The sequence below is a fragment of the Terrapene carolina genome, unplaced genomic scaffold, assembly GCF_002925995.2.
Source record: "Terrapene carolina triunguis isolate 2854851 unplaced genomic scaffold, T_m_triunguis-2.0 Scaffold951, whole genome shotgun sequence".
Classification (NCBI taxonomy): domain Eukaryota; kingdom Metazoa; phylum Chordata; order Testudines; family Emydidae; genus Terrapene; species Terrapene triunguis.
Window position 1 is genome coordinate 6,832,075 of NW_020665302.1, and position 23,849 is coordinate 6,855,923.

The following is a 23,849-nucleotide window of genomic DNA, read 5'->3' on the forward strand; positions in this document are numbered from 1 at the left end:
CTCACCTCCCCACCCACTGCTCCCCATGAGTACCAGGCACCCCTCACCCACTGAGCTCCTCACCCCATTGCTCCCCATGAGTACAGGGCACCCTGGCCTCTGTCCCCTTCTGCACCCCACACCCCTCCTCCCCACTGCCCCCCCCCCCAGAAAACCGGGGCACCCCGCACCTTCCCACCCACTGCCCCACATGAGTACCAGGCACCCAAGGCCCTTCAGTTTCATTTTTTATTGATTTTCACCCATTTTTAAATTTTTGTAATAAATACTGATCAATCCCCAGAAAACTTTACACTAAATCAAAAGTAAACATGAAGGGCCTTCCCCATATACTAGCCTGCTCTGAAGGCAGCTGCAGAAAAACATCACATCAGGGAAGAGTTCCCAAGTCTGGAGTGTGTTGCCTAACAGCAGAGAATGTTTGGCACAACCGAGGGAAACGGGAAAGCTCGTTACACGAGGGCAGGTCTTTGCTGTAAGTACAGTCGCCCTCCGAGATGGTTGGCCAGTTGGTTTTAAGGAAATTTCTTCCTTTCCCTGCCCCCACTTCATCTCTAGGTTACAGTCATCGGGGAGAAGAGGCAGGCTCTGGGCACTTTTCTCCCTGAACGTCACAGCCCAGGCCTGTCTCTGTAAAGGGCCCAAACCAAACACCCTCCCTCCAAACTTGGGGACAATTCAGATCCCGATAGAAACTTTTCAGTTTGGGCTCAACTCTACTTTGTCTTTTTCCACCCAACCATGTCCTCTTCCTCTACTGGCCAGGCCACGAGAGAGGCCCAAGAACTATAAACTCCCAAAGCAAATGTTCCCTCTTCCTACTTAAGAAGGTAACACAGTTTTGTGTGGCCGTGTATACACAGCATGCATAGAAACACACATGCCCCTAGGGAGGTTTGCTTTTCCCCTTTTCTATTTCTTCCCAGTCATTACCTGCCTGCCTCCATTTGTGAGACATGATCAAATCCAGTCATTTGTTTTTAAAAATTCCCCTTCACCACAAAAATGTACCATTGTTCCGAGGCAGCACGTGTGTGTTGATAGCATGCGGTCTGATTTGGATCTCAATCACACCAATGGACAACGGAAGAAACGCCGCTGAAATCAACAAGTTCACATTGCCGTGAGCAAGATCAAAAAATCAGATGCAAACTCTTCACCCTGTTTTCCCTCAAAATGCTCTGAGGCAGGTAATGAGAAAAACAACCAAGAGGTAGGTCAATTAGAAACACAACCCTCCCGACACACTGCGTGAAGGGACGTAACTAAGAGTTCACAACAGCACAAGCAGCTCACAATGCTTAGTAAGTCTCTGCCATCACTCTAGAAACCTGACAGCTCCTCTTCGTCTTGGCTGTGGGGAGTGCGCCTTGGCAACCAGGAGCACCAGCAACGCTCAGAGGCCTCCATGCTCCAGGAGCTTTCAACTCCCACCAGCAGGCTTTGAGATTCTTTGCTGGCCCTCATGTGCAGCTCTTAATTACAAGTTGCTACTAAGCACCAAGGTCGATTAAAAGGCACCAAGATTCCCCCCGCTACTTGAAGTCTGTGCTCACAGCACTTCTCTAATGGTGGGTGAGGGGGAGAGAGACAAGCACCAGTAATAGGGCGTGCACACAGGGCTCTGAAAAGCAAAGCCTTGCAAATACAATGGAGTGGCTTCCTAAATGAGTCCTGCAGCTCAGACTGCAGCAGCTCCCAGGTTTCAGCCATTCCTTTGGTTTTCACCCATGTGGTCCCCACGTCTGCTCGTCAGTCCAAAAACTCCAAACAAAGCTCAGTTGAATCCAGGAGATTCCCACAGTTTTGACACAAAACGACGAATCAGCGGAGATCTGCCTGAAAGTACCAATCGGCTCAAGCTATCCAGTTCAGCGATACTCTGGGGTGCCAGGATTCCACTTTGGCCTATTATTAGGATGAGATTCAGCTGGGAAGTTCTGGCAGAGATCCATCTCCAAACTTCCCTGAGATCCAGGTGCATTTGAGTCTGGGGTTTCAGGGTTTACGAGCTTTCCACTGAACTGGGCTGGGCTCGGAGATTGTACCGAGAGCCGAAACTGGGTACATTTGATGCACTTTTGGGCTTCCTGACATAAGTTGTTCCTGGCTTTGTAAATAAGCTGTCCCCCTAGACTCAAATGAACATGTGTTATTGACTTAGAGCCTTGCAAAATCTGGTGATTTAAACACAAGGTTTTATTACTTTTACATTAAAAGTGAGAGCAGAAGAGCTCGCCAAATTTTGCAAAATCCACTCCCCGCATTCCTAATCACAGACGAGGTCTACTGAGTGCAGCCAAGTATTTAAAGAAAAAACAAAACAAATAAAACTCTCTCTTGAGCTAAGTCTTTAAGTAAGTCTCTCCAGTGCAGATTTTAATGCTCACATTAAGCCTATTCATCAGACAGGCATATGCACTTTTGCACATACCTAGATTGCAAATGCATTATGCCTCATGCTCCTGTCAACTCAGGGTGAGTTTTCACTGAACAAAGGTGCGTTCTTTCCTCAAGGTAGCTAACAGGTGGTAGCTAATGGGATAAAAATCTTTGTGAAGACCAGGCAGTTTGTTGTTTTCACACATTTTAGCACATCTAGGTAAACCCTAAGCTCCCCCATAGCCCTTACTTCATCCTGCTGTATCACGTATGAAAACTACAAATTGCCTTGTCTTCACTAGGGTTTTACCTTGCGTCAGTTACCAGGAAGTGAGAAAGAACACACCTTTTTTTCCCTAGTGAAGACAAAACCTCAGTGATTTTCACATGCACTTTGTGCATGGTCTGTGCCGGTGCATCAGGTGTTGTAATTGTTGTTGTCTTGTCCCACAATCATCAGATCAGGCCATGGAGTTTGAGAATGAATTCGGCAATTTGTCCAGGCTCCTTTGTAAGGGATCAATCCAAGGTGTTCAATCCAAAAAGCTTCACTTTCCTTACAATATTGTATTCAAAAGCCTGAGCAGGTATTAGAGCCTGCTCTTGACATGTCTTGCAAAGTGGATATATTTTGGTCCCACCTCTATTGATTTTCATTCCAGCAATGTGACCCATCTGCAATCTCATAACTGTGGATATTATTTTCCTAGCTGTTTTGGTATCAGAGGATCTTTCATCTTTTGACCATTAATTTCTGCTAATATTTCCCTTGAGAGGGCATCAATATCCTCAACCACTGTCGTTCCAACCTGAGTTTCCAATCTTCCAATTTTGGCCAGGTCATCAGCTACCTCACTCCAGTATACACCAACGTGTGATGGAATCCATTGAAAAGTCAATTTATTGTGTCAGCAGACTTGGGTGACCAGCCTGCAATGGTCTCTGTACGGGCAGACCCTTCTTCCTTAGTGGGACCCTTTGTAAGATGAGGGGCTTCATTTGGTTCATTATGACTCTGTAAAAGGGAAATTATACAGCAAATACTGATGCCTGCATGTGACAGGCACTACCTGGTTCTTCGAGGCCCCCTGCTGGAGGCCCCACAGACTTATCACACCCCACCCCAGGAAAGGAGCAGTGAAGGTGGGTCTTCCAGGCCTGCCTAGAGAGGCTGCGTGGAAGCAGCCAATCCGAGCCCAGCAGGCTCAGATAAAAGGAGCTGCAGGGCCTGAGCAGGTCAGTTCCTGGCTGGGGCCAGAGGAGCCAGGTTGGATGCTCCTTGCTGGCCACAGGAGCTCAAGCGAGAACCAGAAGATGGATTCTGGTGGTGCTGGCATTCAGCAAGGAGGAAGAGGATCTGAGAACTTCAGCCCTGAGAGAAGGGTGAAGAGAAAGGAGCTACGTGGGGAACGGCCCAGGGAACAGCAGCAGTGAACGGGAGGCAGCAGTATGCAGCTGCTGTTTATAGGGTCCCTGAGTTGGGACCAGTAGTAGTGGGTGGGCCCAGGTTCTCCCATTGGCCACTGGCAAAGTGACCTCAGTGCCGAGAAAAGGGACACGTTTCCTTTACAAGCCTGAGCAAAGTGCTGGATTGAAAGGAGTCCAGGAGAGGCTGACGAGAGAAGGCCTGCTCAGGAAGGCGAGGCTGAGTCCAGCTTGAGCCTGGGATTGGAAGACTTTTGTTTTGTGTTATTTTGGACCTGACTACACCTTTTCACTGTGTGACTTGGCTGGAGGGCTGAGCCACTGAAGACCTACCAAGAAAGGTCAACAACCTACAAGGGGCACCTGGAGCGGGGGGGGGAAGTGCTCAGGAGGTGAATGCCCGTCACACTGCAACGTTACAGGTGCAAACCTGCTTGCTCTTGAGAATCCCTAGCGAGTTTTCTCGAACGTGTTGGGAAAGGAATGGAAGGTTAGAAGCCACCCCAGAACTGGCGGGCAGAGCATACCGACCTGCCAATAGAACCCCTAACAAAACTGCAATTTAAAAAAAAAATGCACTCGTAGCATCTGGTCTCTGCTCCTTTCCCAGCTCAAGCAACTGCATTGGGACCCCAGCAAACCTCCAAGGCCACCCACAAAGCAGGGCCTGTATTGTTATTAAAGTTGAGGGCCACTGCAGTGAGTGGAAAAATTCTCTCAGGAAGGCAGAAAAGTCTGCTGCCCACGTGTAGGATGAATCCGGCTGAGGCCGTGATGCAAAGTGAAATCAGGTCATCACACCCCTTTCCAGTTTAGAAAACTGCAGTGTCTGATGACTGTAGATCTATGTAATTGGATGTTTTTCATACCTTCAAGAATAGAGAATTAATTCAGAACCAACCTATGGGCTGCATGTTAGTCGTGCATGCGAGGAGAGACCTGATGCCTGAACTATATTGAAAGCCCTCTGGGGCAGGGACCGTGCCATCTTATGCAGCTATGTAGCACAAAGCTCACTGTCTCCCTGTTATTCTTATTTAACATTTATACTGTGACAGTGTATGGAGACCTACCAAGTTGGGGCCCAGCTGTGCCAGGCACTGTACAAATTTATAGGAAATGACTGTCACTCCCCACAGAGCTGAGCTTATCCTCCATTTCCAGTCCTGTTGGTTTGTCCACCTGCTGTGCACTTGTAATAACCTAGCCTGTAAACTCGTTAGGACAGAGACTGTCTTTTAAACAAGTGTTTGTTCAGGTCAGAGTGCCCCCAGTCCTTCCCTGGAGCCCTTCGGTACAACCACAATGCAAACAACAACCGCGGGGTGGGGAACAGAGAAGTCGGGCAAGGCTCTTTTCATGCAGTCACTGAACACCAACTGGAAGGACCCTCTCCTACCACAACTCATTAGCATTCCCTGCTCCTTTCGGCTCTGTCAAAACACCACCCTCGGCAAATGAAACCTGCAATTTACTCCGCAGAAGAAAAACAACAACAACAACAAATAAACGAGAAGATGCGCGTTGATAGGTGCATTAGCAGAGCCCGCTAAAGGCAAACACAATAGGGCATTCAAACAGCAGCAAGCGCCAGGTGCCGAAGCCCTCTGGCATGCCTGAGTCACGCAGGGAGTGGGGGTGGGCTGCGCTGGCACAGATGTTTGCAAAGCCACGTCGCAGACACTTGAGATACGCCCACGTTGAGTCACGGGGCACAGTATTGACGTGGTTGTGAGATCAAGCCCATTTGCCCCAGGGAGCAGGTTAGGCTACTCTAGTACCACCTCAGGGAACGTACAAGTGGCCACATCTTGAGGGCAAATGTCCAGGTAAGTCCTGGAAGGCAGATCGGTTTGTCACCCTGCGCCTTCAGAAAGGGCATGGAATTCTAACCGTTTTGGATATTACTCCCTTTTCCTGTGGGAGGCCCTCAGAGGAATGAAGAAGTATTTCATCTCCATAGGATCTGCTCTGAAGATCTGGCCCATCCTTGGAGGCTTTGTTGTCCAGTCTTCTGGTACGAAGTCACCCAGCCCTAACGAAAACAGGACGCTTGGGATCTTGGGAGAGCTGCCTCAGCCTTTCCTTCTCCCAGGATGATGCCCTGAGTACATTGGGTGTAGGTCTTTCAGCTGATGCCTTTAGAAGTGAAGGCCTTGTCTCTGCTCTGCATGGGCATTAAAAATCCCACAGTGCAGAAAAGCAGGTTTGTTCTGTTGACCTGGCTGAAACTTCCCTCCATCCCTTCTTATTGCTTAGCTGCATCCCCGCCTTGACAGGCAGAGCGAGCTTATGAAGTGCTTTGAGAGCCTTTGGGAAGAAAGACACTGTGTAAATGGTCCTGGATTCATCTATCAGTGCAATATTAACTTCTTCACCTGTTGTCCGGTCGCCGCCAACAGGGTCAAACATCCTTAGTTTGTGTTTGTGTGCGGTACCTCCAGATCCCAGGAGGAGGTGTACACACTGGTTGTCACCCTAATTCTGGGCACTCTTTTAACATACCCAGTGTTCTAAGGCATCAGCCTCCCAGGCAAGGGATGGAAGAACACCTAGTGTGAAGGTCTAAGGGATGGACTGCATTGGGGTCAGGAACTATCTAAAAAGAATAAGACAAAGCATCAATCAGAACAAGCCAATGTGTGGAGGATCAGTTCTGTAACCACCCCTTGTAATCATAGCAGGATTTGAACTTGGAATCTTTGGTCTGAGGACATAGATCACCACCACTTCAGCCTAATGAGTAAGCCCATTAGCAGGTAGCTGTAGTAAGTTGTTATCTTCTAGTGGCCCAGCCACTAAAGTGGGACAGGAAACACCATTTGCCAGTGTATCACATTTGCAGATACCTTGTGGAAAGTGCCAAAACAGAGGTACTCCTAGGACTTTTAAAGCTTTGGGAAATGTTTGTGCTAAAAATTGGCAATGATCTAATTATGCACGTCGTAAGAAAAATGCTCATCGCACAGTTAACCACTTAACTGGACAATGGATACACTGGCAGAGGGGTGGGGGATAGAAATAGGTGGCCCATTATCTCTTTCTTTAATCCTCTGACTTTGACACACTATAATTAAAAAACGATTAAAATATACCATTTATCTCACAGGTGGCTTTGCAATAAAGCAATAATTAACCGCAACAAATCTCTACAATACTGAGGGTTTGTTTTTTTAAATATAGGAAAAATTTTTAAAAAATAAAAAGTTAAATCTAACTTAGGAGGCACCTGAAGTGGAGTTTGCCTTCAGCTGTTCTTATCTTAACTGATGGCAGCATAGACTGGTCTAGAGCTGATCATCGATAGAGGACCAAGAGATCAGGGGAGGAAGAATTTGGAAGTGACATCGTTCTATGCTCTTCTGGCCTAGGCGAAGGGATCCAGCTGCTGCAGCAGCACTGCAGTCCTGTTTGGACTGGTGCTTCTCATCAGAGAAGAGATCATCTGCAGGGACAGACTGCAGCAGCTGCACATCAGGTGCATAAATAAAATAGCTGAAGCCACTTCTCTGCACTCTCCCCCTTAGCATTGTGTTCCCAGAGAACGGTTACCTCTGGGAGCTATAATGGATGAACACCTGTCCACTGTAACATGAGTTGTCCTCTTCTGAAGGTAACACTGAAGCCACTGAGGGATTCCCCTCCCCCCGCAACATTCTGGCCCAAAATTCCAGTTGCTCTACTATAACTCATGGTTCCCAGTCTCAAAACCAGCAAAGCAATCCAACTGCCAGAGCAAGGAGACTAAACCCTTCTCCTGGAGGCAGCCTGAAATCATTCCAAACCCAGAGATGCACAGCCTCAGTTCTAGGACGTGGCTGATCCAGACAGAAATGTCCCCAGTGCAGCATCAGACAGCATACAAAAATATTCCTGCTCCAGAATTAGCGCCGCATTTCCCAAGGCTCTGGCTAAGAAAGGAACACCAGGGAGGAGTCTGATCACTTGATTCCGTATAGGAACTGTAGTGGGATAGAACAGGTAAATCGCTGCAGCACATGGATTCTTGGCTGGGTGAGGCAGGATACCAACCGCGGGCTAGTGGAACTGAGCTGAGGATGTTCCCCAATCCCAGCTCCCGCCCCTGACTCATTGTACGGCCATGGACAAGTCATAGCATCTCTGCCTCAATAGCCCACATGTGAAATGGGGAGGATACGACTTCCCCAACAAGGGGGCTGTGCAAATCATTGATTTTTGGTTCACTGGCAGTTTTTTTTTTAAATGAAGGTTCTTTTGGGGTGAAAATGAGATTTTGGGGGAATTTTTGTGGAATCAAAAATTTGGAAAAATGTAGTGTTGAACAAAAACCTTTAGCATTTTTAACCTTTTTCATGAAAGCAAAGGAGGAGGCGGCGTTGGCACCCGAATAACCTTCAGCTCAGTGTGTGGGACACTCACTCGGGAGAGCAGGGACCTGAACCCAGGTGTCCACCTTCCAAGTGAGTGTCTCATGGCTCAAGTTATAAGGGGCAGGGGTGGGGGGCACCACCACCTCCTGTCTTGTGAATGGTGACAAGCCAAAGTCCCTTGTGAATCTAGGCCCGGCCAAAATTATTCAGCAAATTTGACCCAAAACTGCATTTCTCAGCAACTAAATGATTTGTCCAAAGAATGTCCCCCAGTTCTAGTTGTGAGGATTGGTTGATTAACAGGCTTTAAAGATGCTAAGTATTATCATCACATCAATAGGTGACATGATATCCCCACGAAATGCCCTCCGGCACAGCACCAAGATCACAGGGAAGCCCATTTCACACAGTTCCGAACTGAAACTGTAAACTGGACCGTTTGCTCAAAACGGGGCCCGCGTTCAGTCCACAGACCTAGGAGCTCTGGGCTGCGATCTGAGTTGGTATCTAGACTTGAATTCTGAGTGAGCGCCCACCTGCTTTGGGGTTTAACTACACGCGGCGCTCATGAAAGCAAGAGTTTGCTAACTATCCCAATGCGACAGCAACAGCCAGCTCGGCCTAGACTCGGGGATGAAGAAGCCCTTTCCTCCCGCTGGCACATCACTACTGAAAGAAAAAGCAGGTCAGAGCGAGTCACAACGGCTTCTGCCCCAGGAAAAATTCTGGGTCAAAATCATCCCCTCTGTAGGGTGACTGGGAGTTTTAAGCTGCCACTGCATCATCCCATCCAGGGAGTGGCTTGCCTTGCCCTTCCCTCTACCACTCCCTTGGTAACAGGCTGGAGGCACTGACTCAAAAGGCCATTCTTGGTAAGCTGGCAACACCCTCCACTCTTGTTCCCAGAAACCAAACCGTGTCCCTGCAGGGGGAAAGGGGACACAAGGAAGAGGAGGGGAATTCTCTGAGCCAGCCCCACAGCTCCCCCAGGCCAAAGCAAGTCTACAGAGCCACAAACCCACTTCTCCATGGCTGACTCCTGCGTGGGTCCATGGCCCCTCCTTGGGCCTATCCCATAAGGGATGGTCAGGGGTGGGCCACGAGAGGAGGACGTCATTAGCAGAGAAAGGAAGGTTACTTTTTGGCACAGAAGACGGGCTGGAAGATGCTAGAGACAAACGACGGTGTGGAGGACTAACACCCACAGGAGCATTTCCAGCACCCCACAGGCTTCAGCTACAGCCTACCTGCCTGCTTGCAGAACTCCCGATATTCTGAAGAGCCCGAAGTCCGTGATCACCACCTTCCCGTTGTCATAGAAAATGTTTTTAGACTTGAGGTCTTTGTGAAGGATCCCCTTTGCGTGCAGGTACCCCATTCCCTGCAAGAAAGGAGAGAGAAGAAACTGGAAGGGAGACAAACAACTGGAATAGCATAATCCCCGAGGAGACACCAGCTCGTGCCAGCATGCGGCATGGTTACGGATGGCTTTCAGGACCATCTCTGTACGGACCGAACACAAGGAGAGGGGAAGGGATTTCAGACGTGAGTGCTCCTTCACTTCCAGGCAGCGGAGCGTTTCCAAGCGAGGGGTCCAGGAGGGGCTGGAGCACACACATTTGTATCACCCCTCTGCTTGCAAAACAGAATTTCAGCTGTGAGAGAAAACCACATGACATCCTTGGCTCCTGCCCTGCACACGGCCCTTGGGTGCGTAGGGCCGTGATGCTCTAGCGCAAGCATGAGCAGGGTGCAACTAAGATTTCAGGTAGCCCGGATCCATTCAGCCCTCCACAGCCCACTCCTGCACCCTAAAGCTCTAATCAGCGGGAGCGTGAACCCCCAGCAGAGCTCTGCCCTAGGGGACACAGGGAACGAAACTGTTCTTCCTGCACAGGGCTGCTGCACCAGTGAGCCTGCAGCCAGGGCCATCTGCAGCCATGCAAAGGGGCAGCTTCACTAGTTACTATCTGCTCAGTCATGACCACTGGCCATTGCCTGTGTAAGGGCAGTGTGGAACTGCCTTGCCCCAGAAGAAGCTCCAGGAGCCATTCTGCCTTAGGTAATCACAAGACATCCAGGCATGCAAGGGAATGACTATTCCCTGTGCTGCATGGGGCTCGCTGTCTGACCTTAGGCTGGTCACTTGGAGACTCTCTGCCTCGGTTTCCCTATCTGTAAAATGGGGATGACTAGGATAAGCCAGGAATTCGCAGGGGTGCTGTGAGACTCAATTAATGTTTACAAAGTGTATTGAGATCCTTGGCTGGATGCTGCCAAAGAGGAGAGCCATTCTGTTATCATTTTATGCCCATTTGCTAAGCTGGTTCCAATTTCATCATCCTGATTAATTCATTATGCAGAAAAAAACAACAGTATAACAAATAGCGTTCACTTTCTTGCAATCCTCTGCTGAGGATGAGGAATTTTGTATTCATTTTCTTTTTGATTTGGGGAGCTGGAAGGTAATTCAAAGCTTTCCATCTCCACCACCATCATCCCTCTTTGAATCATTAATTCATGTTTTCTACCTTCACCCCAAGATTAGTCTAGAAATAATTAGAAATAATTTCTAATAGTCTAGAGATCAGAGCAGCGAAGGAGGCATGTAAAGGCTTGGTTTAGCTTTGTCTCCTATTGAGACCTATGTCGTGGAAAATTATAATTAGCACCAGTGATGTAAAGAAGGGGAGGAAGGGAGATCAGAACTTCCCTGCAGCGAGCCTGTTCGAGCTGGTCAAAGGCAGCCAATGACAGAGTTCTGCTAGGAAGACATCTGGGCCGTGACGCTAGGTTATGTTACAAGTGTCATGATTGGAAGAACCCACACTCTGAAGCCCGCTCTCAGGCAATGTCTACACTAAGGAGCTTGTGCTGGCATAGGGCTATGTCGGAATATCCATGCTGGCATAGCCCCCGAGTGTAGACTCAGCCCACACTGACAGAACACAATTTCCCACAATACAAACACCAGCAGTCACCCGATGAAATTCATAGGCGGCAGGATTAATACAAACAAGAGGAAGTACTTCTTTCACACAACACACAAAAAAACCTGTGGAACTCATTGCCGTGGGAAGGTGTAATGGCTGAAAGTACAACTGGGTTCAAAAAAATAACTAAATAAATTCATAGAGGTTAAATCCACCAATAGCTATTAGCCAAGATGGTCAGAGACGCAACACCATGCTCAGGGCAATGCAAACCTCTGACTGCCAGAATCCAGGAGTGGAAGAGGGGGTGGATCACTCCAGCTGCCCTGTTCTGTGCACTTCTCCTGAAGCTCAGGTACTGGGCTCAGTGGACCATTGGTCTGAGGCAGTATGGCTGCTCTTGTTACATTCTCAGGAGTTTGTCTGTGTAGGAGCACCACCTTCCTGAGGATGCAGAGTAGCAGTCATGTTAGTCTGTATCCGCAAAAAGAACAGGAGTACTTGTGGCACCTTAGAGACTAACATTTATTTGAGCATAAGCTTTCGTGGGCTACAGCCCACTTCTTTGGGTGCATAGAATGGAACATATATTGAGGAGATATATATACACAGACAGAGAGCATGAAAAGGTGGGAGTCTTAATTGGTTTCTCAGAGTTGGTAAGACAACTCCCACCTTTTCATGCTCTCTGTATGTGTATATATATATCTCCTCAATATATGTTCCATTCTATGCACCCGAAGAAGTGGGCTGTAGCCCACGAAAGCTTATGCTCAAATAAATGTTAGTCTCTAAGGTGCCACAAGGACTCCTGTTCTTCCTGAGGATGGTAGCTATGTCAATCAGGACCGTGGCGTTTTCACACCCCTCACCAATGTAGCTATGTCAATACAACTTTTGTGTGTAGACCAAGCCACAGAGCCCAGGTGGCATGAGATGGCTGGTGCCATGGGAAATGCCCAGTCATAAAGAGACCTGATACTTTAAGAATCCATAAACAGGATTAAGGAAGGAGAAGCCAGTTGCTTCTCCATTAAACAGTCCCTCCTCTGCCACCTCACACCAGGTATACAACAGGTTCCTACCAGGGCATGAGCTCTTTTGTGGTCTACTATTTAGAGCAGAGGACATAGTCAGGACACTTGGGTTCTATCCCGGTTTCTACCTGTGTCTTGTTATTGGACCTTGGACAAGTCACATCTGCTTTCTATACCTCAGTTTCCCCATCTGTAGAACAGACACTCTCCTAACCCACACAGGCTTACTTCACCAACAACTGCTAAGTGCTCCAAGAGCCTCTGATGAAAGACACCAAGGAAGTGCTGAACGTGGTGATTATTATTGGAATTACAGGCCCAAAGAGGGGCCTGCACACCCTAATGCATGTAGTAACATTCTATGCCAGCTGGTTTTTGAATGATCGTTACTATCACCTTGCCAAAAAACTAAAGGCAAGAAAAGAAATTAATTTGTTTTTGTTGCAGTAGCACTGAGTGGCTCCCAACCAAGATCACTATGCTAGGTGCTGCACGCATGCAAGCTCACGCACACTCACACACTTATGTTATAGTGACAATCAGCTTCCAAATGGCCCATACAGTAGAACAGGGGTCGGCAACCTTTCAGAAGTGGTGTGCCGAGTCTTCATTTATTCACTGTGATTTAAGGTTTCACGTGCCAGTACATGTTAACGTTTGTAGAAGGTCTCTTTCTAGAAGTCTATAATATATAACTAAACTATTGTTGTATGTAAAGTAAATAAGGTTTTTAAAATGTTTAAGAAGCTTCATTTAAAATTAAGTTACATTGCAGAGCTCCCCAGACCAGTGGCCAGGATCCGGGCAGTGTGAGTGCCACTGAAAATAAGCTCGCGTGCTGCCTTTGGCACATGTGCCATAGGTTGCCTACCCCTGCAGTAGAAGTTAGTTACCTTAAGCAAGCCATCACCACCTATGACTGTTCATTATAGACCAAATCCCCCAGGGATATTTTCAGCCAAACTTGGACTGAAGTCAGCAAAATCCAGACTCACACTAGGTGTTCTTCCATCCCTTGCCTGGGTGGCTGATGCCTAGAACCCAGACTCAGGGTTTTGTTCCGTACCCAAAAAAGGGTGATGTTTGGGTGAAAGATTTGAAATTGGGCTTGGTCACAGCTGGCCTGGGGTGCACAGCAGTGATTTTATGGTGTGTTGACAACAGCAGCCATCCTATGGTAAGTCCGTGCTTACTCACTGGGTGTGCCTGCGCAAGGGTCATTCTCTCCCTGTTCCTTTGTGCCACCCCTGTGTTTATGAAAGAGGCAGCAGTTCTCAATGAAAGGAAGAGGTGGCTTTGCAAAGCGTTGTTATTTATAGCTTTGGTTTTGGCTAAAAGTTTCCTGTAGGAAAAGCACTGATGCTGCGTATGTAAAACTTCAGAGGACCCCTGTTCGGCCGGAGCATTATCGTTTTACACACAGGGGACGTGTTATTTCAGAGACTTCCCAAACCCAAGGACAGGAACCTGCACTGGGGGGCCAAACTCCCCTCTCAGACGCACACTCAATCTGAGGGGAGGACTTGGCTCTTTGTGATTGGTTTGCTTTGGCTCAGACAGTGGCTGCAGTTTAGGAGGAAGGAATTTATCCAACGTATTGCCCAGGATATTTCTTAAAGTTGGAACAAGCCCTGGACTAGCAAACAGCATCTTTGCCACCCAGCCCGAATTCTCTACCTCTCCCCTACATCTGTCATCCCAGGTCCCATACCAGATTCCAACAGCCCCGCTCCCCCCAGCCTTTGCATCGATAATGATAAGCGCATCCTTTGCTAAGTACTACATTAATTGTCTCAGGCTTCCTGTGTATATGAAAAGTCAGCTCCCCCTGCTGGCTCAGCTTTCTAAACGAATTAACCCGAGGTTAGCTAGGATCACATTACAACAGGAACCCTTGCACCCAATAATCCAATAAGCTTAAAGGATCTTCAATCAAGTAAGGCGACTAAAAGGATAGAGTCGTTCAATTACTGTGACTGATACAGTATAGTCAGGGATCCCGGTCTGGTCTTACTCCGAGCCACCTCTCCTCCCTCGGTCCAGGCTACGCTGAGCCTTTTCTAGGCTGGCTTGGAGAGGAAAGCCACAGTGCAATGCAGAGGTGCAGCAAAGGCTGCACTGAACAACATGCCAAGCTTGAAAGGTTTGGTGATACAGCATGATGTCCCCCCTGCAGTGGGTGACCACTACACAGTTTGGCCTGTACGCCAACGACACATGCACAAAGGCAGCTATAAGTTAAGGACAGGGGAGGCCCCTCACTTGCAATGGAAGCTGTGGATGGTTGGCCTCTGAAAATCGGGCCTGGGTGTTTAGGGCACTGTGACAGAATGTACCCGTGTGTCCACACCCTACACACTATTGTAATAATCTTTGAACAAAGTATGCCTTTGGGATGTACCATTTGAAAACTCATAATCTGCTGATCATTATTGTCCTAATAAAATGTGTGTGGCAACACTGTATGTGAAGTTATAAGATTCTGCTGTATGGTGTTCTTAACACATGTTCCAAACTGAGTTTAAGCAATAAACAGAGTCATTGAGCAGGAAGGGAAACAAAAGGCTGCTCAAACAGGTGAGGGAAAAGCAGCAGGGAACATCCTTCCCTATAGACTTAGTCCCCTGAAGCTCAGCTGGAAAGGTTTTCAAAAAGTGGGACTGACACTGTAAGAAGGAGGGACAAACACCACAAGAGACCCTCCTTTCTCCGTCTCTGCCCATCGATTCATTGCACCAGAAGGGACAAAGGAAGCAGCCATTGAACTGGAGAAGGGGTCCTGACCTATGAAGTTCAGTCAGTAAGACTGCTGAAAGCATGTGGTGAGAAAACTTTGCTTTGAGTTTAAAATAGTTTGTTAAGTTAGGCACCAGGTATCTTTATTTTTCTTGTAACCATTTCTGACTTTTATGCCTCACTACTTGTGCTCACTGAAAATGTCTCTTTGTGGTTAATAAACTTGTTTTATCTAATCCGGTGTGTTTAAACTGAAGTTTCTGGGAAACTCCATTTGGGGTAACAAGATGTGTGCGTATCATTTCTATTGATGAAATGACAGACTTTATATAAACATTTATTGTCCAGGAGTGGGCTGGGCACTACAGGAAATAGATTTCCCCCCAGAAATGTAAGGCTGGGAGTGTGTTGAGGTCACCCTGCAGTTTAACCCAGGCTGGTAAGAGCCAAGGGGTGGCTGGCTGCAGCACCACCCAGACATAGCTGGGAGTGATTTGCACGCAGAATGCTGTTTGTGAGCAGTCCAGACTGGAGACTACAGGAGCAAGGCATTGTAAAGGGCACCCCAGGTTAGAGGGCAGGGGTGACACAGCTACTCATTAGTCTGGATCAGTGGTGGGCAACTTGCGGGCCGCATGCGGCCCATCAAGGTGATCTGATTGCAAGCCGTGAGACATTTTGCTGACGTTGACGGTCCACAGGCACGTCCCCCCAACAGTGGCCAATGCCAGGTGCTTCAGAGGGAGTGAACAGAACAGGGAATCATGAAGTGATCCATCCCCTGTCGCCCATTCCCAGCTTCTGGAAAACAGAAGTGCTTAACTGTAAGCACTTGCTTAAATCCCATTGACTTCAATAAGACTTAAGAAGGTGCTTCAAGATCAGAATGTGCTTAAATGCTTTGCTGAATCTGGGCCTAAATAAACCCAAACTAGGTATTCAAACGTTAAGAGGACACAAGTGAAAATACAGAACCAGGAAGAGAAAAGTGAAGATCCTATCGTGACTTGGGCTACACTGCAGAGTCTAGATGTTGCTCTATGACGTGCATTTGAGTGTTTCAACAGGTATAAGTTCTACAAGGCAAACAGGGCTATAGATACCACACACGTGCAAAGCAGCCCAGGCAGCACAGTGAGAGGAAACAACCTTAGCATTTCCTGACTCTGATTTTAACTGTGCAACTTCAACATTGCACCAGAGGCTGCTGTAGTTATAGGCAAACTAGGCAGCTACCTGGGGCAGCAAGGGCAGCTGGGCCAAACCTCAGCGGCACTGCAACTGTGTGCCAGATCACAACGTGCTCACACAGATTTGGCCTGGCCACCCCTCTGTCATGACAACAACAGGGCCAAACCTGAGTGAGTGGCCCTGCAACCTAGCACTTAGCATGTCCCTCCCGCCCCCTACCCCTTCTACCATAACCATAGAACCAGAGGGCTTGCCATGCCCCCACCCCAGACACTCATCATCCCTCCTGGTTGAGTAAATCTGATTTATGAGGAGAGGCTGAGGGAACTGGGATTGTTTAGTCTGCAGAAGAGAAGAATGAGGGGGGATTTGATAGCTGCTTTCAACTACCTGAAAGGGGGTTCCAAAGAGGATGGATCTAGACTGTTCTCAGTGGTACCAGATGAGAAAACAAGGAGTAATGGTCTCAAGTTGCAGTGAGGGAGGTTTAGGTTGGATATTAGGAAAAACTTTTTCACTAGGAGGGTGGTGAAGCACTGGGATGGGTTACCTAGGGAGGTGGTGGAATCTCCTTCCTTAGAGGTTTTTAAGGCCCATCTTGACAAAGCCCTGGCTAGGATGATTTAGTTGGGGGATTGGTCCTGATTTGAGCACGGGGTTGGACTAGATACCTCCTGAGGTCCCTTCCACCCCTGATATTCTATGATTCTATTCTAGGAGGTTGGAGGGGCGGCACACTGAGGTATTGCCTAGGGAGGCAGATTGTCTTGAGCAGCCTCTGCGATGCACGAATGCAGTTTTTGCATTTCGGTTCCCAGGGTTGGTTTATTTATTTATTTTAAAAAGAAAAAGCCAAGCTCTCTAACCACAACCACCACTGGAAGTCCGCATGTACCACACGTGTGTCTAAGTGTGAAGGGTGCCAGGGGCACAGGCGGGCAGGAAAAAGTTTTCCCACCCAGTGAGAAGTTGAGATTGAGAAATTGTCCCATCCCGAATTGGGACAAAAAGCCAAAATCACAAACCAAAAATAAAAAAAAAATTCAGATCAGGTCAATCAAAACATTTCCTTTCGATTTCAACTTTAAAAAAAAGAAATCTAAGTTAACATACATTTCTAAACAAAAAGTCATTTAAACATAACAATGGGAAATTTTTTTTTTTGGAAACAAAGTCAGACTGGGATATACTGACAATTTGGAAACTGATTTGCAAATATTTTTCAAAACAGGAAATTTATTGAAACTCACCCTCCGCCCCACCCCCAAATTGTTATTGTTTTGATGAATCAGCATTTTCCAGCCAAAAAGTGTTTGTCAAAAAATTGCCGAGCAGTTCTAGCAAGTAACGGGTGAGAGCATGGGGGAAACACAGGTGCTACAAATTGCATCCCTCAACCTGGTTTTTAAAGTTTGTCCCTCTCCAGATCTGCATATGTAAGTGCTCCGTATACACACACACGTAAGGATATAGGCACCAGTCAGCCATTAGTGCTTGGTGTCCTGCTGGAAGCGCTGTATCCTGGCAGAGCTAACAGGAAGCAGTCAACATCTTTGGCCAGCACATGGCAAGGAACACGCACTGAGAAGTATAGCTGTAAACGTGCGTTTGCATCTCTCTGGATGAGAGCGCATTGAGAGGGATTTTTAAAAATGTTTGCTGCATATGCCCAGTATTAAGCTTTCAAACATTTAGAACTTTTAAAACCTTTAGAAATGTATACCTTCCAGCTCCGGTGCAGACATACCCAGAGAAAGTGCCACATGGCTGAAAGCTTCGTACGGAGCGTACACAGCACATTTAAAAAAAAAATTCCTCTCAAATCTCTCCCATCTGGAGACGTGCACAGGCATTATTTTACAGCTCTGCTTCTCAGTGCACATCCCTTGGCATTCGCTGGCCAAAGACACCGACTGTTGTCTATTAGCTCTGACAGATCTCAACTCAAGCTGGAAACAATACCTTCCAGGTCCAGGGCAGACATAACCTTTCAGTTTCCAACCCATTTCCCCGCTAGCTGGACCACCACCATGCTCCTCGCTGAGAACTATTTATAGCCAAGTTTCAAATGTCAAAGTTGAGTTTTCAGTTATCGCTGTGAAAGCAAAAGTTGGAAGCAATTTTTAGAGCAGGAGAAGTCTATTTGTATTCTGGTTTTTGAACACGCCCACACAAATGCACGCCTACCTCAAATGTAGCTGCACTGATTTATTTACTTTCCATTTATTTTAATAATGTAAAAAAAAAGTTCCCTCTGGACAGTGATCATGAACAATTACAGCTAAAATGGAGAATTTTTCCGTAAGATCCAAGCTTCCAACTAGCTGAGGAACTGGCTGACAGTTCTCAAGTAGTTGATATTTCATATTTCTCCTATAATTTGTTCTCTTTCAAATGGAGGATGAATTTGGTCACGTTGGGTGAAGATCACCACCATGCAGACCGCAAGCACAAGACCTAGGCACCACTTAAGCCGCATTTTAAGGGCTTAAGCAGGACTTTAGTTTCATAGACTTTAAGGCCAGAGGGGACCATTGTGATCATCCTGTCTAGCCTCTAAGGGTATGTCTACACTGCAATGTAAGCCCAGGGCTTGAACTCAGGCTCAAGCCTAACCCTCCTTCCATCTACACACAAATCACGCTAACCCAGAGCTTGGACCCAGGGTCCCAGGACCCCATGGGGGTGGAGGCTCCAAGCTTGAGTGAAGCTGGGACCCAAGGTTCTAGCCCCACTGACTTGTGCTCTGGGAGTCAACCTAAAGTATCCCACAATTCCACAGGCTGACTTTCTTTGCCCTCTGGACAGCCAAGTTTGGTAGACAATCAAGTTTTCCCACACTGCACCATAAACAAAGGGCTAGTGCAGCCACATTTTGGGAGGGTGCTAGGAAGTCTGGGATATGGGTGGTTGGACTCGGGCCTGCATAATGCAGTGTAGACACTGGAGCCCCAGGTTGGGACAAAGGGTTCAACAGTTCCTAACCCAAGGTTACAAATAAGAGTGGACACGTCAGCCTGTGTTAACAAAACCCAGGGTCTGCTAACTCGAGTTATGCACAGTGGCTGAGTTTCACCCAGTGAGACGAGGATGCCCATGTGGTATACGGTACCTTCACAATCTCTTGAGCTATCTGCCTCGTTTTGTTGACATCCAGGACAATCTTTGCATCTCTCACCACCGAGTAGAGCGTCCGGCCTTTACACAAACTGAAAGAAAAAGAGGGGGGAGATAAATAAACAGGTTGATATAAATAGAAAACCAAGAAACATCATTAAATCCAAACACGGATTAAAAAGAGAGAACCTGTAAAGGGGGCTAAAAATAGATACAGTATTTTGGCTTCATACCAAAGCAACAACAGACTTTGGAATAAATCTCGGAGCTCTCTCCCCATCTTTGGCATGTTGGGAGGGAAATATCTTAGCTCTGTAGTATATTTTGCTAGCACCCCCATAGATCCTGAGTAGTATCCGATAACCCTTTCTTCTCTCTCTGATTTTGTTCCCCATTTTCTAGTTGGCAGAAAGCTCCTGGCCGTAGAGCTTCAGACTTTTGGGCAGAACTCTCCGTATCTCTCCACCTCGTCCTCTACCGGATAAAACTCTTAGATCTGTGAGAGGAGCCAAAAGAGGAGAGAGGGGAAAAAAGAGAAAAGCCTGTACATTGTACAAGGTCCTCCAATTTTCCTTCTTGTACCAGTTACAGTAAAATCTATTTGCAGGGCTTTAATTACCAAAGGCAACTGATAGCAGCAGCTGCAGGGGGAAGGGGGCATATAAACCAATTAAAAATATATTGACATTTGAATATCGTAATGGAGTATGTGGGTGGATTCTGCCTCAACTTCCTCCCACGAAAGAGGGCTTTTTTCCCCCCTGTCTATACCCACCTACGCTCATTACAGGCAATGTGAGAAAGAACAGACTAAATACCTGTGTCTGGATAATAGAGCACCCGAAAAAAAAATCTCAATTTAAATCGGCTTCAAGAATCACAGATGTTAATTTGATCTTGTTATAGTTAATGAAACAAAAGTTTGGGCTTTTAATTACTCCTTTAACCCACCCACCACATCTTCCTCCTTTCTTCTTCATCATCATCATCATCATCATCTTCCTCCTCCTCCACCCTGACACTGGAGACAGAACACGGACAATGTTCAAAAACTTCTAGAGTGTCTTTAGTGGAAATGATGTTTGCAGCTGTGTGGCTGTTTGGAACCGATCTTAGGGAGAGTTTGCAAGACTTGCCTTTACCACCTTGCGTGATAAGGTCAGGCTGAGTGGAATGAAACCTCAGGACAAGTGAGTCCATACCACTTAATGTATCACTTAAGAGCACTGAGTGGCCTGGATCCCCTGCCAGCCCTGCAAAGGGGGAGATTCTGGGATCCAGCTAATGGGGTGGAGAAGAGGTCAGGGGTGAAAGCTTCACAGAAAACGATGGCCTGACTCTCCTGATCAGTCAGTCAAAGGGGTAACAGATGGGTCCAAAGAGAGCCCTCACAGTGCAATTCACACCCGCGTGTTCAAATGCTATTAGCCAGTTCACCACCACCACAGAGTGGGTGGAGAGCAGAAACTTGGATGCGGGGCAGCCCAACTAAAGTAGCTCTGGAGTACATCAGGCTGCTCTCTGACAAAATGAGCCAAGTTTGCCAGGCCTCAAGCCTCCATTACTCAGAGTTGAAGCACTACCTTCTACAGATGAACCTTGGAGAGACCCAGGTCAGTGGCTCTCAATCTATTTACCACTGTGGGCCACATATGTAGCTCTGTGTGTTACGTGGGCCACATCCACACAATATATACACTACCTGTATGGCCCTGAGGATGTCACATGGGCTGAAGCTGTGTGCTGTTTGGACCGCCAGCAGCTCATGCCCCACGGGTTGAGAACAACTGCCCTAGGTTGATCAGGATTCACATCTGATGGGTGACAGCTGTCGTTCTTTTAGGTTCGGTGACTGGGCAAGCTGCAGATTTTGGTTTTCCTGGTTACCATGGCGCCATGTTGCCTAGTAGCCCTTGCCACGTTGTATCAGTCAGTTGAGCTTTTGGGTAGAGGGGCCATTTAATCATGACTATCGCTATTATTCCAAACCGGTTTAGTGATAAGGTCATTTCATTCCTATTCCATTCAATGACTAATTGAATCTATTTCTATTTATTAAATGTTCCTGGCAGTCTCTAGATGCATGGACACAAGCGGCAATTCATAGGCTTGGTCTACAATGAAAGCCTGGACCAGCAGAGCTATGTCAGTTAGGAGTGTGAAAATGAAATCACACCCCCTAGTGAGATGGCTATGCTGACAAAACCTGCGGGATATGTGGTCTTCCTACACCAGCAGAACTCTTCCTTCTGTCAGCATCTGTTGCGTCCATACTAGGAGACTACGCCGACACAGGCCCTGTAGCATAGACATGGCCAGACATTAATACAATGAGCGGACTGTCAGCTCGGTGAATCACCAATCTCACCCATCACATCATTTGTATTTCTTTATAATAGCACCCACGCAGGCGGAGACCCCGGTGAGATAGGCGTGGTGCAGATGTAGTAAAACAATCTCTGCCCCAAGAGCTCACAAATGTGGTTTAAGACAAGGTGTAAGACACAATGGAGGGGCATGGGGTGCCAGAGTAACATGACTGGAGCCTGGTTTCTCACGGACTGGCAGCATGCACAATATTTAGCTAGAGGCGTGCTGGTTTGGAGAGGCAGGGAGATACTTTAACAGAGGCCAAGAAGCAGATGAGTAGCAGTAGCCCTAGCTTGATGCTGCCGAGCTGTAATCAGCTGCCAGGGTTCTGCAGGCTTCATGGTACCACTGAGCCTGAAGGAGGGATCTGAAAGAGGGTAGTGAGTAGGGTAGGACTAAATGATGAAAGGCCAACAGGAAAAGGGCAAGAAGCTTCTATCTGGCCTGGTGGGAGGGGGGAGGTGATGGGGTCAGAATGATGGGCTGGGAAGATGATCTTAGCAGCAGAGGAGGCGATGTTGCAATAGTCAAGGGCAGAGAGGACGAGGGGGCAGGAGTCAAGACTGGAGATAAGGGCCTTTGTTGGGTTTGGCATTGTGCATAGACAGGAAAGATCAACCCTTTGGAAGGCTGCGGAGGAGGAATCGCTCAGATTTAGACACAGCCTTGATGAGTGGGGTTAGGCAGAGGTCAGAGTCAAAAATGATTAGTGACAAGAAGTCTCAGCCTGGAATCACTGTGCTAGGCACTGTACGTACCTATAGTAGGGACAGTCCCTGCTCTGAAGAATTTACCATCTAAATAGGCAAGACAAAGGGTAGGAAGGTGAGCAGGGGCAGAGAGAGGGGAAGTGACCAAGGTCACACCGTCCGTTTGTGGCAGGAGCCAAGAACAGAACTCAGGTCACCCGAATCTCAGTCCAGTACCCTATCCATTGCACTGTATGGGTCTGAAGAACTGAGAGGAGGGTTGTGTTGTCCAGCGGGATTGAGCAGACAGACTGTGTGAGGTGACAGTGGGCCAAAGAAGTTGTAGGTGGGAAGTTTCACTAAGACTGTTAAGGTCTATAGAGTGAAGGGAACTTCCCTGGCCACATCCTCAGGCCACCATGTCAGCTGGCTAACGATGGGGCAGTTAATCAGCCCCGGGGACCCCGGCAATCATATTCAGTCCCAGCGAGCCTCTGCAAATCACGTGGCCAATGAGGCTTCAGAAGTATTCAGTTCAGCTCCGATTTTACTCCAGTTGGAATTAATGAGACGAGCTCGTAACAAATTGAAAGGCTTCATCTTTCTTGGCCTTTGCCGAGCAGGTTTATGTCACTGACCAGATGGACGCTAAGAAAAATAAGATGACTGAAAAGGAAAAACCTCAAGCCTCCTTCCAGTAAGACACAACCAGGGCCGGCTCCAGGCACCAGCATTCCAAGCAGGTGCTTGGGGCGGCAATCTGCAAGGGGCGGCAGTCCGTGTGTTTTTGCCGCCCCAAGCAGCGCGCCGAATTGCCGCCGCAGATGGTGGGGGCAGTCCGTGTGCCGTTAGGGTGGCACGAGCGTTTCTGCAGCGGCAGTAATACGGCGGCAGCTTCTATGTTCAGCTGCCCGCAGCGGCAATTCGGCGGCTTCTGTCTTCCGGCTGAAGACAGAAGCTGCCGCCGAATTGCTGCCGCTGCGGAAACGCGTGTGCCGCCCTAACAGCACACGGACTGCCCCCACCATCCGCGGCGGCAATTCGGCGCACTGCTTGGGGCGGCAAAAACAGTAGAGCCGGCCCTGGACACAAGCCAGAGAGAAGCACGAAGAACCCCACTATTCCTATGCACAGCCACACCTCCAAGAGAGTCCAGCTCTCATTTAGGCATCTGAAAAAAGGCCAAGAGTTCTACATCCAGTCTGACTAGGCAGGCTGGGTGCTGGAGGGATGGTATGGAGGGAAAGCAACAAGGCATCCTCCTCCCATGCCTGCAAACGGGCTTGGTGGCCACTCCTGGTCTACTCCAGCCCAACGGCTGCAGTGGCCCTGCACTATCCTAGAGTGGACACCATTGGAGGAGAGAGGGCTGCCAGATCTAATCAGTGACACGTTCTTTGGCCCTGCCTCTCCCCCAGCCTTCCCATGTGCCGCCCCCTGTGCAAGAAGCCCCCTGCAGAGATGGGCTCTTTACCATGGAGAGGGCATGCACGATAACATGACAATAATTAGACAGGTGGGTATGTTTTTCACGCTGACCGGTTTCAGGGCCGCTGCAAGGAAGTTTTGCACCCTAGGCGAAACTTCCACCTTGCGCCCCCCCCCCCCCCCCCCCCC

At 48.0% G+C, this 23,849-nt stretch overlaps 1 protein-coding gene across 1 annotated transcript in view; it reads right to left on the minus strand.

Moving 5' to 3' along the window:
• KSR2 (kinase suppressor of ras 2) overlaps nt 1-23,849 on the minus strand; it is a 270,259-nt gene that overhangs the window by 11,455 nt on the left and 234,955 nt on the right. Inside the window, exons 15-16 of the mRNA XM_026661240.2 lie at nt 19,169-19,265; nt 9,407-9,540 (exon numbers count right to left, since the gene is read on the minus strand). Of these exons, the coding sequence (XP_026517025.2) occupies nt 9,407-9,540; nt 19,169-19,265 (231 nt within the window). The remainder of the gene's footprint in view (nt 1-9,406; nt 9,541-19,168; nt 19,266-23,849) is intronic.